The sequence below is a fragment of the Stomoxys calcitrans genome, chromosome 4 (assembly GCF_963082655.1).
Source record: "Stomoxys calcitrans chromosome 4, idStoCalc2.1, whole genome shotgun sequence".
Classification (NCBI taxonomy): domain Eukaryota; kingdom Metazoa; phylum Arthropoda; class Insecta; order Diptera; family Muscidae; genus Stomoxys; species Stomoxys calcitrans.
The window spans coordinates 33966619-33982342 of NC_081555.1; the positions used below are offsets into that span (position 1 = coordinate 33966619).

Here is a 15724-nt window from a genome sequence, read left to right on the forward strand (position 1 = left end):
TTGGCGCCAACATATTTATCAAAGAAGTAAAAATATATATATATATATACAGGTATATAGAAAAGAAAAAACTACAAAACTACATAAATGTTTGTACAAAGTAAGAATAAGAATAACGTTCAGAAGCAATAAAAAAAAAAAACGAAAGTAAATTAATCACTAAAATAAATAAATAAAAAAAATTAATTATATGTTTATATATGTGTATATACATATTTATGTGTGCACTTGTGCATAGGTGTGTTGATATATATATATATACATATTCATAAATACATACACATATAATTCATATAAAGTATCACAAATTTGAAAAGAAAAATAATTATATTTGAATTAAAATTTAAATTTGAAAAGTCATTATAAAAGAGGACAGAACGAAGAGAAAAATTAAAAAAAAAAACATTATTAAACTAATTAATATATGTACAATATATATAAGAATATACAAAAATATATATATTTAAAACAAAGAAAAACCTTATTGAGACAAAATTTGTATATATATAATAAAAAAACAGAACATCTTATCTATTTCCTTAAGCCCAATTAAAATATTTAAAAATTTATTAAAACAAATGTAAACTTTTATATAAAATTTTTTTTTATAATAATAAAAAAATAATTTATGTTATGTAGTTTGTAAAAGGAACTAATATGTGTTGAATAATTTACCATAGGCTGAAAATGTAACGGTTATTCAATGTGAAATGGAAATTTAAAGTTTGGGGTATTTTCAAATATAATATGGCGCAGAAAATACCATGGATGGCAATAAGTCATATGGGGTGGGCAGCCAGGGAGAAAATAACATCTAAACTCTCCCATGAAAAGATGTAACCCACATCAGAATTAAACAAACGGGCCACAGACAATTATCACTAATCAGATTTTTTTTATCAGTATATTTGACCATCTTTTTTTTTTAACACTAATTTTTGAAAAACCGGTACAAATTTAAATGTACAGCCGTTAGCGGAAAAGAACCTCCCCATCCGGCGAGCTAAGCCGCAGCCAACACCCAAGTACCGGATCCGCTTCACAAAGGCTATGATTTGGGATAACAAAACCCAAGTCAAAGTCTCTGTGCACAACCAGGTTGACACATTTTGGCGCCCAACGTGGGGCTGCCTTTACTGCTATTGCATATTGGCTACCCAACACCATCCATTTAATTAAAATTTTGTTAAGATAAATAATCCAAACTTATGGGAAAGATTCTTTTTCTTATTAGCGGTGTCCCGGAAGGCAAAATATTGCCATGCCTGTGTTGCAACGACTATTAGAATTAATCCAACCATTTAGTCGCCAACTAAATCAAATCAGACTGTTATGAAGGCAGGAATCATGTACTCTGATGCTATAAAGCTAGATATTACATTTGTTGTTGTTTTTAAATAGAATGATGCGATTTAGAAGGTATTCCATACAAAGTAATTTTTTTCAGTGTACCGATTTTTGATCAATTGCTAATATATCCCAAAATTCCAATAAGACATCTTTGCTTAAATCTGATTAGATTTCTTTGTTTTTTATTGAAGAAAATTGAATGAAATTTGTTACTTTACATCTTAAATTTCAGCTTAAAGTAATTTTTTAAATTTAATTTGAAAGTGTTAAATTGAAAATAATTCTTAAAGCCAAATACATATTTTTAGACCATTCTCCATTGTCACTTGATCCGTTACAAGATTTCAGCCATCACACCTATGTATATTGTCCTTATCTGAAAAAGAAAAAAATATATAATTAATTAATACTATCTACATATTTGTTTTTTCTAGTGTTGTTTTTATAGAATACATGTATAATACTAATTTACTATAATATATGTGTATATTGTCTAAAAGATTCTAAAACAATTTCCATAAAAAAACGAATATATCTCAATTATAAAATTTTGATTACCACATAGAAATGGCCTATTTCTTAATACCATTTCAATAAACCAGACATATTTTTTTTTTTGCATGTTTACACTGCCATACAAACGAAGTTAATAGTTCCCTGCGGGAAACGTTTAAATATTTTTGAATTATAGAATGACAGAAAGAACAGGCTCTAGATCCTCAGCTCGCATTGCTAACAGAAATTTACAAAATCAGAATTTTAATAATATTCCAAACACAAGCGTTAATCTAGATTCTCTGAACAACACCCCGAATAGGAACACAGATAGATTTGATCCGAATCGTACTGTTATCGAGACAAATCGAAATCAATCACTTAGACAGTTAGGACCTCATACCTCATCTTCTTTAAGTTCATTAGAGTCTATTACTACACCAGAATACAGCAGTCTGACAGCACGAGAAATCCGAAGAGAATTCTCCAGAATGTCACAACAAAATCGAATGCCTACTCTACCTGAGAATGCCAATCCTTCTGGTGAAGCAAATACTGACGGTATAAGCGTACGTGATTACGTAGACGCATCTATTGGAGCTGCACAGGCTAGCATTATGCGTTCCATAGAACAGAACCTGGCAGTTATGATACCAAGAGCGATTAGAAATTCGTTAGATGAGCGAGGAGATATTCCTTTACCAAGCAGCCGTAATAATGATCATGAGTCTACTCGCCATGAGCAAGAACAACAACATTTTTCATATCGACAACAACAATTCTACCCAAATAACACAAATTATTTACCAAACCGAGCAATATACGACAACAGTTACAGGCAAAATGACCAATATGGAAATGTACCTCATCCCAACAACTACAATCACACACAAAATTTTGCCATGGGCTATAAACCAATCACACCAATGCAATTGCAAAAGTGGGGACTTCGGTTTGATGGCTCATCAAAATCTGTGAGTGTGGAAGATTTTGTTTTCAGGGCAGAATCCCTAAGAATTGATTATAATTGTCCATGGGACATATTCGTAAAAGGTTTCCACCATTTACTGAGTGGACGAGCTCACGATTGGTTGTGGGAATTCAGGCAACAAAACCCTTTTTGCCAATGGGAACAACTTAAATATCATTTTGTCCGGAAGTTCAGAAATTTCGAAAGTGACTTCGAAATTCAAAGGAAAATTATGGAAAGAAGACAAATGCTATCCGAGTCGGCTGATATTTTTATTTCGGAGATTATTAAGTTGCGAAACCAAATGCGTTTTCCCATACAGGAATACGAAATGATTCGAGTCATAAAAGAAAACTTGAAAGATGGTCTTATTCAGCTCATATACCCAAAGAATATTGAGTCATTGGATAAACTAATGGAAGAATGTAAACGAGCCGAGAGAACAGTAGCAAAACGCTTATCTTTTCGCCAACCACAACAACACCTAAACTACAGAAGAGTGAATGAGATGCAAGCCGAATTTCTACCTAATGTAGACACACATGAAGTCGAGGCAATGATGCATAATTCCAAACAACTAGTTTGTTGGAATTGCAAGCAACCTGGACATTCTTTTATTGATTGCCCTATTGAACAAAGGGCAATATTTTGTTTCAAATGTGGGTTCGACGGCGTGACCTCACCAAAGTGTCCTCGCTGCGCGGGAAACCAGGTAAAGAACATGCTGCGAACTGGGCCCACATGTTCGAGCGGAGAGACAGCTCAGTAGAAGCCGAACCACCTGTAAAGTGTCCAGATGAACAACACTTGAATATACAAAGTTATTGTCTCACCACAGGTAATACAATCGACAATCAACCCGATTTTGACAATTTAACCCCTACATCAGCCAAAAGAACACCTGGTCAAATTAATATTCAAAAGCCTACCTGTTCACACAACCATGAACGAAAACTCAAAGCCATAATACCTTATAATGATCGTTTGGAGCGTTATGAAAGAATCCGATCGGAAATATTTAAAGATTTCGTACCTGGCACAAGTAAAAGGATTTTAAAGGCCAGAAAAGGATATGAACGAAGAAAGAAAGAACGACATGAAATCGCTTCTGCCTGTCTGAACATCGAAAACGACATTCGTCCATATATGAATGTTAAATTGAATGGGCATGAATTTAAAGGTTTGATGGACAGTGGTGCTTCAATTAGTTGTTTAGGAAGTTCATGTTTAGAGAATGTTAGAAAGATAGGTTCGAGTTTAATCAATTTTAAATCAAAGGTCAAGATAGCAGACGGCAAGGAACAAACAATTATTGGCAAGGTAAAACTTACTGTAGAATGCGGTGATAAGAAAAGCGAGATGTTGTTTTATTTAGTCCCGAGTTTAAGACAAGAACTAATACTAGGATATGACTTTTGGAATGAATTAGGCATACGAATTTGTTTTGACAATATGATTAATGAGATCGATTATAGTCCGGTTGAGAATACACCAATACATGAACTATCGCCTTTGCAGGAGATTGTGTTAGAAGATGTAAAACGGTCTTTTAGGTGCTATTCCGAATTTGGACTAGGTAAGACACACGTTGAGCGTCATATAATCGATATAGGGGATGCAGCCCCTAGAAAAATGAGATATTTTCCAGTGAGCCCTGCTGTTCAAAGACTTATGTACGACGAACTTGATAGAATGTTGGAGTTAGATGTAATTGAAATAGCGGAAAATGCAGAGTGGAATAATCGTGTTACTCTTGTGGTCAAACCAGGTAAAAACCGTCTTTGCTTGGATGCTAGAGAGTTAAACAAGGTTACTCGCAAGGACGCATATCCACTGCCTAACATCGACGGATTGTTAGCGAGGTTGGGCGACACACACTTCATTTCAGCGATAGATCTGAAGGATGCATTTTGGCAAATTCCTCTGGAGGAATCGAGCCGACCGTTGACAGCATTCACAGTACAAGGCCGTCCACATTACCAGTTTAAAGTAATGCCTTTTGGATTGTGCAATGCTGCTCAACGGATGTGCCGCCTGATGGACAAAGTGATTCCTTCAGAGTTGAGAGACCGAATTTTCGTATACCTAGATGATTTGCTTGTCGTGTCACCCAATTTCGAAACACACATGCAAATGCTCAAGACGGTTGGACAGAAGTTAACGGCAGCAGGACTGACAATCAATATGGGAAAATCAAAATTTTGCCATAAAGAATTGCGATATTTAGGTTATATTGTTGGGGGCGGAAAACTGAAGACAGACACTAGCAAGGTTGAGGCTATTGCTAATATTAAGCCACCCAGATGCGCAAAGGATGTCAGGAAATTTTTAGGGACTGTAGGTTGGTATCGTAGATTTATCTATGAGTACTCTACACTAACAGCTCCACTGACCGATACACTCAAGAAATCGCCCAAATTTTCCATGACTCCTGAGGCTTTAGCTGCATTTGAGCAATTGAAATTTCGTCTGATCTCTAGTCCTGTTTTAACCAGCCCTAACTTTGATAAACCCTTTTTTATACAATGCGATGCATCAAATGTAGGCGTGGGTGCCGTCCTTTTTCAGAAGGACAATGATAATGAAGAACGCCCAATAGAGTACTTCTCAAGGAAATTAAATTCAGCACAACGAAACTACTCTACTACCGAGAAGGAATGCCTTGCAGTTTTGTTGGCTATTGAACGCTTCAGGCAATATGTTGAGCTCATGGAGTTTACTGTCATAACTGACCACTCCAGTTTACAGTGGCTCATGAGGCAACATGACCTTAATGGCCGTTTAGCACGCTGGAGTTTAAAACTCCAGGGATATAAATTTACCATCGAGCATAGAAAAGGCACTAAAAATGTGGTACCTGACATGCTATCCAGACTTGATATGGAAGAAGTCGAATTTGAGCGAACAGGCATAATTGATTTCAACTCGAAGGAATTTGAAAGCGAGAAATATTTGAAATTAATCGACACCGTTGAGCAAAACAAAAATCGACTACCTGATCTGAAAGTATCAGAAGGTGTTGTGTACAAACGAGTAAAATTCAACAGAGAAGAAACCCAAACAGAAGAGGATTGCTGGCGAATCTGGCTACCTGAGAATCTAACAGATGAAGTGATACGAAAATCACACAACGAAAACACATCTCATGGTGGTATAGCAAAAACACTTTATGACATACGGCAATTTTTCTATTGGCCATTGATGGTATCTCAAATAAAAACCTTCATAAGCATGTGCGACACTTGCAAAGAGACAAAACACCCCAGGCAAACATTAAGACCACCAATGGGAAAAGAAACTACAACAACAAGACCATTCCAGAAAATCTATGTAGATTTTCTAGGACCTTATCCACGTACCTGCTCTGGAAAAGCCTTTATATTTATAGTATTGGACCACAAGACAAAATTTGTCATACTAAAAGCCATGCCTAAGGCCACGGTTAAATTTGTAAATAAATTTCTCATAGAAGAAGTTTTTCATAAATTTGGTGTCCCCGAAATAATCCATTCAGACAATGGAAAACAATTTATATCTGATGCCTTTCAAAATATGCTTAAGATATTTGGAATACGGCACATGAGAACAGCAATACACTCACCGCAATCAAATGCTAGTGAAAGGGTAAACCAAACTATACTTAGCAGTATTAGAAGCTACCTACAAACTGATCAAAAACGATGGGATGAAAATCTATCTCGTATTGAATGCTCAGTAAGAACGACAGTTCACGCATCAACAGGCGTAACACCCTATTTTGCACTTACAGGCTATAATATGATCACACATGCGGATGCCTACGAAATCTTAAGGAAATTAGGAGCACTTTCTGATGGCGATACACAAATTTTACCAAAAGCGGCACAAATGCAATTGCTCACAGATAAAATAAAAAAAATTACACGAGGCTTATGTGCGAAATGAAAGGACGTACAACAAGAGATCCAAAAATGTACAATTCAAACCTGGACAAGAAGTTTTTAGAAAAAATTTTGTCCAAAGCAATTTCTCAAAAGGTATTAATGCAAAGCTATGCAAACAGTGGCTCAAATGTCGAATAAGAAGACCTATTGGAAACTGCCAATATGAAATTGAGAATTTAAATGGAAAACTAATCGGAATAATTCACGCTCAACATTTGAAACAATAGACAGACCTAAACAAACCCTACACCTAACTTAAAGCTACGCTGTACTAGACTTTATAGCTATGAGTATTAGTAACTCTTACCTATGGCTCTTGCCATAATTAGGTTGCAATTATTTTATAGATGTCAGATCATAGCAGCATACTAGATGTTTCCTATGTTGCCCATTATTGACCTGAAATTTAGAAATGAAAGAAATATATTAGAAAATGTATGAGAAAGAATACCTGAAAAGAGGAGAAAACGAATTAGAATATTGCAATAGATGAATTTCAAAAAATATACTTATCTTCTCATTACAGATCCTTAGGTGTTTGATTGTGTTGTTAGCTCTGACGGACAGACATGCGTGTGCATCATTTTGTATGGACATCGTTAGATGGTATTCACCCATAGATTTTGTTACCTGCTACCTACAAACATATTTTTGGGGCAATACAGGAATTATGCCAATGAATAGGCAGGGACGGTAGTTGCACCCAATTAGGCACACACAGTAATGAGGTGATTTGACAATTTGTCATAGACTTTCCAGCGTCCATTCGTAATTATTTTGCACACATTTTATACAGGCTTTTACGGCAGGCCATTTGTTTTCGTATCTAACTTTCATAGAAAATCCAATCTCAAGGGACATTTGTGAAACATACTTCTTGTTGCCACTAGGCAATATAAAGGCAAAGAGGCTTTTAGATTTCAACATTTTGTCAGCGACAGGAAACTTCCACAACACAGACAACAAACTTTTGTAATTGTTTTTAAGATATTTGTTTCACAAATGGATTTCCATGTTTGGCATATCTTTCTGTAAGAGATAGACTTTTACTTTAAAATGTACATTATTTCTTTTCATTTGCAATTTTCTTACCTTTTGCTTGTGTACGTTAGGATTTTGCCTTGGAATTTTTTTTGTCACCTTGGGTATTTGTTTTGGTTGATATCTACATGCAACAATGACAAATAACGACCACAATTAACATTTTTAGCACGCATTTAGTTTGAGCCTTTCCCAGCTATTTTAATTTCACTGGCTACATAAAAATAGCTGGCTTTGTAACGACCACTATATCTGTTGTGTTGTCATTTCGTGTGTCCTTTCTATTTTCTTTTGACATTTTCTATTTTATGGACATTCACAATGGTGATTTTCAGTGGCACAACCTATACATGAGCGTGGGACGTACAACAGGGTTTGCCATCTGTGCAGCAGAACAGGGTTGTATGTGAACGGCCAGGGTCTGGCAAACTATCACTTTCGAGAGAGGGGTTGCCATGAGAGAGTCAGAGTTTGATCATTTTTCCAGAGACATATTTTTTCCAGTCATTTCATTTTACTGAAATGTGACTGATTTGAGGGAACGTAAGCGTGCACATGTTCTTTTTCGTTTGGACATCTATACAACTCACACGTTTTAGCTCCACCCAAATTGGAGTGTTTAAATATTACGTTGAGAAGAGATATTTTATAAGTGATTCAATTGAAAAGTTTTCGTTAGAATTAATTAAATTATTGACAAATGTGCGATAAGTTTTTTTTTGGATTTGAAAGATTATTCAAAGGGACAACATAGGTGCGCCATCTCTAATTTGGCCGACGCACGTGTTTTTTTTTTGGTCGGTACAGTACGACCAGTTCTGAAAGTGGGGCCAAGTTTCAACATGGTTAGTGGGACCAGATGACATTGTGGGACGCATGCATTGAAGCCAGAGCTGGAATGATTGCGAAAGATTTCACTCGCACAGTAAGACACGAAAGTATTCGTATACCTACTTACATAATTGTGTTAATGCCATTTATCCCATTGTGCCGTCCTATATATTAACTAACTTGACTAACTAGATACAAACGAAACGAAACTAGATCTAACGAAAAGCAAAACTTAATTGTGTACAACAAGTTAAAAAGATCTAAAAAAAGGTAAAAAAAGAAAAAATTATAGAGAGAAATCAAAGAAGAATTAACAAAAATCAAGAAAAAAAGAAATTAAAACCAAATTTGCTTAAGAAATGGTATACGATATTATTATCATTTCTTAACCAAATTTGGCGCCAACATATTTATCAAAGAAGTAAAAATATATATATATATATACAGGTATATAGAAAAGAAAAAACTACAAAACTACATAAATGTTTGTACAAAGTAAGAATAAGAATAACGTTCAGAAGCAATAAAAAAAAAAAAACGAAAGTAAATTAATCACTAAAATAAATAAATAAAAAAAATTAATTATATGTTTATATATGTGTATATACATATTTATGTGTGCACTTGTGCATAGGTGTGTTGATATATATATATATATACATATTCATAAATACATACACATATAATTCATATAAAGTATCACAAATTTGAAAAGAAAAATAATTATATTTGAATTAAAATTTAAATTTGAAAAGTCATTATAAAAGAGGACAGAACGAAGAGAAAAATTAAAAAAAAAAACATTATTAAACTAATTAATATATGTACAATATATATAAGAATATACAAAAATATATATATTTAAAACAAAGAAAAACCTTATTGAGACAAAATTTGTATATATATAATAAAAAAACAGAACATCTTATCTATTTCCTTAAGCCCAATTAAAATATTTAAAAATTTATTAAAACAAATGTAAACTTTTATATAAAATTTTTTTTTATAATAATAAAAAAATAATTTATGTTATGTAGTTTGTAAAAGGAACTAATATGTGTTGAATAATTTACCATAGGCTGAAAATGTAACGGTTATTCAATGTGAAATGGAAATTTAAAGTTTGGGGTATTTTCAAATATAATATGGCGCAGAAAATACCATGGATGGCAATAAGTCATATGGGGTGGGCAGCCAGGGAGAAAATAACATCTAAACTCTCCCATGAAAAGATGTAACCCACATCAGAATTAAACAAACGGGCCACAGACAATTATCACTAATCAGATTTTTTTTATCAGTATATTTGACCATCTTTTTTTTTAACACTAATTTTTGAAAAACCGGTACAAATTTAAATGTACAGCCGTTAGCGGAAAAGAACCTCCCCATCCGGCGAGCTAAGCCGCAGCCAACACCCAAGTACCGGATCCGCTTCACAAAGGCTATGATTTGGGATAACAAAACCCAAGTCAAAGTCTCTGTGCACAACCAGGTTGACACAAACTACTTCCAGTCTGGAGGGCAGAAATGGATTTTGTACGAAAAACTATGTACGGCATAAGAAAGGGAAGGTCATTACCTTCATTTTGGGTATATGACACATATCGACATATGATACATATAACATAAAATCCAATCTGGAGTCCATAAATGGTTTTCGTACAACAAATTACGTACTGACTGGAAATAGTTAATTTACAGCTCAATTTCCTAGCGACGGCAGCTAAAAACGGTTAATAGTTTCTATATACATTGGGGTTTTGTCACTTTGTGTCACCCTGTGATTTTAGAAAACCTTTATTATCGAAAGCGACATCGTCAACTTCACGCAGGTTGCCATTCTGTATTTTTATACGTGAATTAAGACCAATACAAAATGAACACGTTGAGCATTGGTTTTGAGCATTACGTTGGAAAATGCAACTCTACAAAGAAATCCCACAAAACCAACGCTTAAAAGATAAACAATTTTAAACTTTGACACCTAAAAACACTATTTCAAGTATAGCAACACAGAATGACGTTCGATTTCAGTCAGGATTCACTAATAGAAGGTTAGGTCACATGCAAAAACACAAAGTGGATAGGCCCCATAAACATCATTGTCAAATCTAACGATTGAAAATGTCATCATATAGGAGAAAACGTAAACAAAGGATGAATGTAAAAAGAGAACAAGTTGACATCCTCAATGCCAAGTACTGCCAAATATTAAAAAAACAAAGTATATCGGCTGATCGCTTGGCTTAACCTTATTCAGTGAATCCTGGATTTCAGTCGTCAAAGTTGAAAATTCTTTAACTTTTGAGTGTTTGTGGGATTTGTTTGCAGAGTTGCATTTTTCAAAGCAATGCTCAAAAACAAAGCTCAACGAATGCATTCTAATTTGGCCTTTAAGGTCTAATGAGCACGTTGAAGAGCAATGCGTTGAAAAATGCTACTCTGCAAACAAATGTTAAAAAGCAACATGCGAAAGTTAAACGTTTTTTTAACTTTAACGACCAAAAACACCACTTCAAGTGTGGTAACACCGAATGACGCACCTTTAAAGTGGAGTTACACACCAGCATGACATAATTACCATGTAGTGTACCGTTGTACCGTGTACCGCTTTGGTTGTGTGTGTGTATTATAGTTAAGAACTATAGCGCACACAAACAACGAAAAATGGCGCGAACTAGAAACATACTCAAAATCAGAGTTGCACTAATCACTTACTCACTTTAAATGAATTTATCTTGGGTTCAACCATGTCTGAGCGTTAACAAATATTGGGTTGCCCAAAAAGTAATTGCGGATTTTTCATATAGTCGGCGTTGAAAATTTTTTTCACAGCTTGTGACTCTGTAATTGCATTCTTTCTTCTGTCAGTTATCAGCAGTTACTTTTAGCTTGCTTTAGAAAAAAAGTGTAAAAAAAGTATAATTGATTAAAGTTCATTCTAAGTTTTATTAAAAATGCATTTACTTTCTTTTAAAAAATCCGCAATTACTTTTTGGGCAACCCAATATAATGATATAAGTATCTACCGACCGGTTTCAAAGATTATTCTAAAAGTGTAAGCGCCTCTGTAGCATTTGGCGTTCATCTCAATCCAGCAACGACTTTAGTACTTATTTTTTCTTTTGTTTACCGTATTTACCAATGCTTTCCTAAAAAAGGTATAATTTTACTAAAGTCTAGAATGAAATTGTTTAATAAGAATACTAATATACTACAAAAGAATTTTGTACAGTGACCTCTAGGAATGTGTTGCTTTCTTAAATAATTCAAGCGCCATCTAACTATGTATGTGTAAAAACGGCCACATGATTCCAGCATATTTGACATTTCATTCTAGCAGTTTGACATTTTTGACAGCCGAAAACTGCTAGACTTTCTTTTTCAATATCCGGTTCACGCAATTGGATTGTTTTTAATAAAGGTCCTAAAATATTTTAATAATTTTAACATAAAATTTGTGAATTTTATCATTAAAGTGATATGCGAAACCATGAACAATGTCTGATAAGTGAATGTGAAGTTGTTAAAGTAAAGTTTGAGTCTAAGGAAAGGCAGATGCCTATGAATATGTTTGCAAAGCCCCATGACGTTATGAGGGAATCAAAGTGACAAGAGGATGTAAACATTCGAGTTTTTGTGCTAATTGTAGATAAAAATTCACAAATTTTGTGTTAAACGCAAATTTCAAGAACTATGTCTTATTGTAGTGTGCAACAATGTGTAACTGGCTTGTTATTGTTTTTTTTGTTCTTTCCATTAGTTGTTAAGACACAATGGCTCCTAGAAAGGCTAAAGCTCAAAAAGAAGAAGTCCAAGTCTCCTTGGGCCCCCAAGTGCGTGATGGCGAATTTGTTTTCGGTGTTGCCCACATCTATGCCAGTTTCAATGACACTTTCGTGCATGTCACCGATTTGTCTGGCCGTGAAACCATTGCCCGTGTCACTGGCGGCATGAAGGTAAAAGCTGATCGTGATGAAGCCTCTCCCTACGCTGCTATGTTGGCTGCTCAAGTAAGTTGTCTATAGAAGAACATTTTTGGGATTTACGATTGTTAATGGAGTGAATTTTGTCTTATTCGATAGGATGTTGCCGAAAAATGCAAAACCTTGGGCATCACTGCTTTGCACATCAAATTGCGTGCCACCGGTGGCAACAAGACCAAAACCCCTGGACCTGGTGCCCAATCTGCCCTCCGTGCTTTGGCCCGTTCTTCCATGAAGATTGGCCGCATTGAAGATGTTACTCCCATTCCTTCCGATTCCACACGCAGAAAGGGTGGTCGTCGTGGTCGCCGTTTGTAAACAAACATTCATCATCTCCACCATGTCTTGTGTACTGTTATTTGGACGGCTTGCAGCAGCAGCGTTTGTTACACTTCACGCGTTCAACGTTATTGTATGGACGTTAAGGGGTTGACAAATGAAAATTATTAAATTTTTTTAATAAGTGATCGTGAATAAAAAAACAAAAAACAAGAATTTCGTATCCAAAATACAGACCAAGCAAAGCGTGTTATTGTCTTTAGGTTTTGGATATTACCGCTAAGTTGAAGAATTGGAACTAAAGTTGCAACTTAAACTTAAATCTAGAGAATCGTAAAATTTTGAGTTTATCGTATAGGATAAGATTCTTCTCCATCGTCTTCGTCTCGAATACAGTACCCTACCTCTGTCATTCCATTTGCAATACATAATCTGAAATTTTAATCTGAGACCTAAACAAGGATACTTTTTAAGTCTAAGGGGAAGTAAAAGCGAAACAACATCAACAGACCAGTATGTAGCGCCATAGCCACGGATAACGTCGGCGCTGGATATAAAGGAAACCCCGTGTCACTAGAAAGGCACAAAAAAGAAACGGTAAGACTAGGTTAGATTATATATCAGTTATGGCAGCCCGCATAACTATATACACCACACAGGTTGTAATCTTGAGCTCCGATCTGTGTGGTCGTCATATGTAGTTACTACGAGAAGCTTGGCTGAGAGCTACCGGGCACGTCCACAGGTTATGGATAGTGGGATGCTTCGCTCACGGAGTAGCTGCAACTGCAGTCGTGGACAATCAGCGGCATTGAGTGGAGGGTCTTAGTGAGAGGCCGGGCGACACTGGCTCTTGCTTAAATACTGAGTGCCTATGATGCTCGATATGATAGGGCAAGTTTTTTTTGGCGCCTATAAATAACCAATGGCCATCCCCGCAACGATCGGCCCTATGGGCCCGAACGATCTTACGCATCTTTAGGAGTTTGAAGAGAATCGCTATCTCCTCATGCAATGTGGCTCCATCAATGAAGCTTTTGGACTTTCAATGTATCAGCTCCACCAATAAAGTCTATAATGGTCAGGATTATAAACTAATCTGCATAGCGGACTTGGACGGACAAAACACTTTCCTTCAATACAAAACCCATTAACTTTTAGACGTTATTTTTTATATCGGAGCTACACACGCATGAATGCCAAAGTGTTCAGACTCCGAACCCATACTTCGACGTCTAGGATACTGCATACCTTATCTTTTAATCTGAAAAATTGGATTGGGCTTATGGGAACCAGATCGCTGGAAACGAGGAAAACTCCTTACCTCGATCAAAATCGAGACAGGATCAGACCAGCCTTGTGTGAATGAGTCATTCATTCCAATTTGGCTCTAGGTGTGCACTAACGGTAAAGTTGGAAAGAACTCGGTGCAGGTCCTACAGTGCAAGTATCCAGCGCCCTAGGGAAGACTGGTGCAAATGCCTTCTCAACTGTGCCTGGATACGTAAAGAAGATGGTAAGATCAAATAAATCTTTTGAGGATAATCTCTTGTACATGATGAGGCTAACACAGCAGTGGTAGAGAATTTGAACACTGACCAACCTAAAAGCCTCTTTGCCGGCACTGAAAATCCTCCTGACGATGTAGTTCAGGCATACAGAATTCCTTGTTAGGTAAGGTTAGGCCAAATTGAAAAGATGGTATGGATATTAATCCGCCCTATGCCATTATGGACATACACTTAAGTCAGTAATCGGCTTTTTTTACGCTCTAAGCACTAAAAAAAGTAACCTCAAAAAAGAAAATTTTAAGTTCGGAATTCGGAATAAAGCTCGGCATAAATTCGCCAATGTCACGTAGTAGTCCCACGCCAGCAGCCTTCCGTAGAACAAACGAATGTCAGAAATAGGAAGAGCGCCATGTCCCTGACTTCCCCTCAGTTTAAGTGCAGACTTCAATGCTTCGCACTTCACGTACAAGCGCAAAGATTTCAGATCAAGTACCGTATTCAGGGTGCTCCCCTCCTCGCCCCTGATTTTAGCACCGACGCAATAACCTGTCCCTTCTTCAACATGCCGCCAAAGATACACCTTCTCCGAGAGTCCGGTTCCACACCAGACACCCCTAAGTGAGGATCGGCCGAATCACAGCGGTGTTATCCAGTGCACCGAACGCGGCCTAAGTAACCCTGCCTTGCCCATTCAGCCGCGGTTTGATCCGTGGTATTCAGGGTGCTCCCCTCCTCGCCCCTGATTTCAGCACCGACGCAATAACCTGTCCCTTCTTCAACATGACGCCAAAGATACACCTTCTCAAGAGTCCGGTTCCACACCAGACACCCCTAAGTGAGGATCGGCCGAATCACAGCAGTGTTATCCAGTGCACCGAACGCGGCCTAAGTAACCCTGCCTTGCCCATTCAGCCGCGGTTTGATTCGTGGTAAAGAATAACTCCCAGGTATTTAAACTTCGAAGAGAGCTACAGCTCCACTCCATTCCCTGTACTCGTCATTTCTCCTCCTTCTCGTGAACAACAATAGATCTGTTTTCCTGGGATTCATGCCAAGTCCATTGGCCCTCACCCTCTCGACACCTTCCTCAGCCTGCCCTGAAGGATATCCGCCACAGTAGAGAAAAAGCGACCGCCATTCAGCATGATGACGTCATTAGCATAGGCAGCTAATTTAAGTCTTCCTCCTCGAAGGACCTGAGAATCCCATTGATAACCAAGAGCCACAGGAGGGCACTATTGGTGATAAATTCCATAGAAATTTTGTTTCTTTAGGGAAAATTTCATAGAAATTTTGTCTTTAGGGAAAATTTCATAGAAATTTTGCCTTTAGGGA

The 15724-nt window shown here is 36.5% G+C and overlaps 1 protein-coding gene and 1 long non-coding RNA gene across 2 annotated transcripts; one reads left to right on the top strand and one right to left on the bottom strand.

Moving 5' to 3' along the window:
- Window positions 1–1515: 1515 nt before the first annotated feature.
- LOC131997115 (uncharacterized) lies at window positions 1516–8081 on the bottom strand. Its single transcript, XR_009398063.1, has 3 exons — window positions 7831–8081; window positions 7046–7767; window positions 1516–1726 (listed from the first exon to the last, which is right to left on the bottom strand). It is a non-coding gene; the product is annotated as an uncharacterized LOC131997115 (long non-coding RNA).
- Window positions 8082–12012: 3931 nt separating this feature from the next.
- LOC106094183 (40S ribosomal protein S14) lies at window positions 12013–13118 on the top strand. The gene is given in 3 exon segments (NM_001311233.1): window positions 12013–12037; window positions 12377–12626; window positions 12699–13118. Coding segments are annotated over 2 exon segments (456 nt in total). The 5' UTR covers window positions 12013–12037; window positions 12377–12389; the 3' UTR covers window positions 12918–13118.
- The last annotated feature ends 2606 nt before the right edge of the window (window positions 13119–15724 follow it).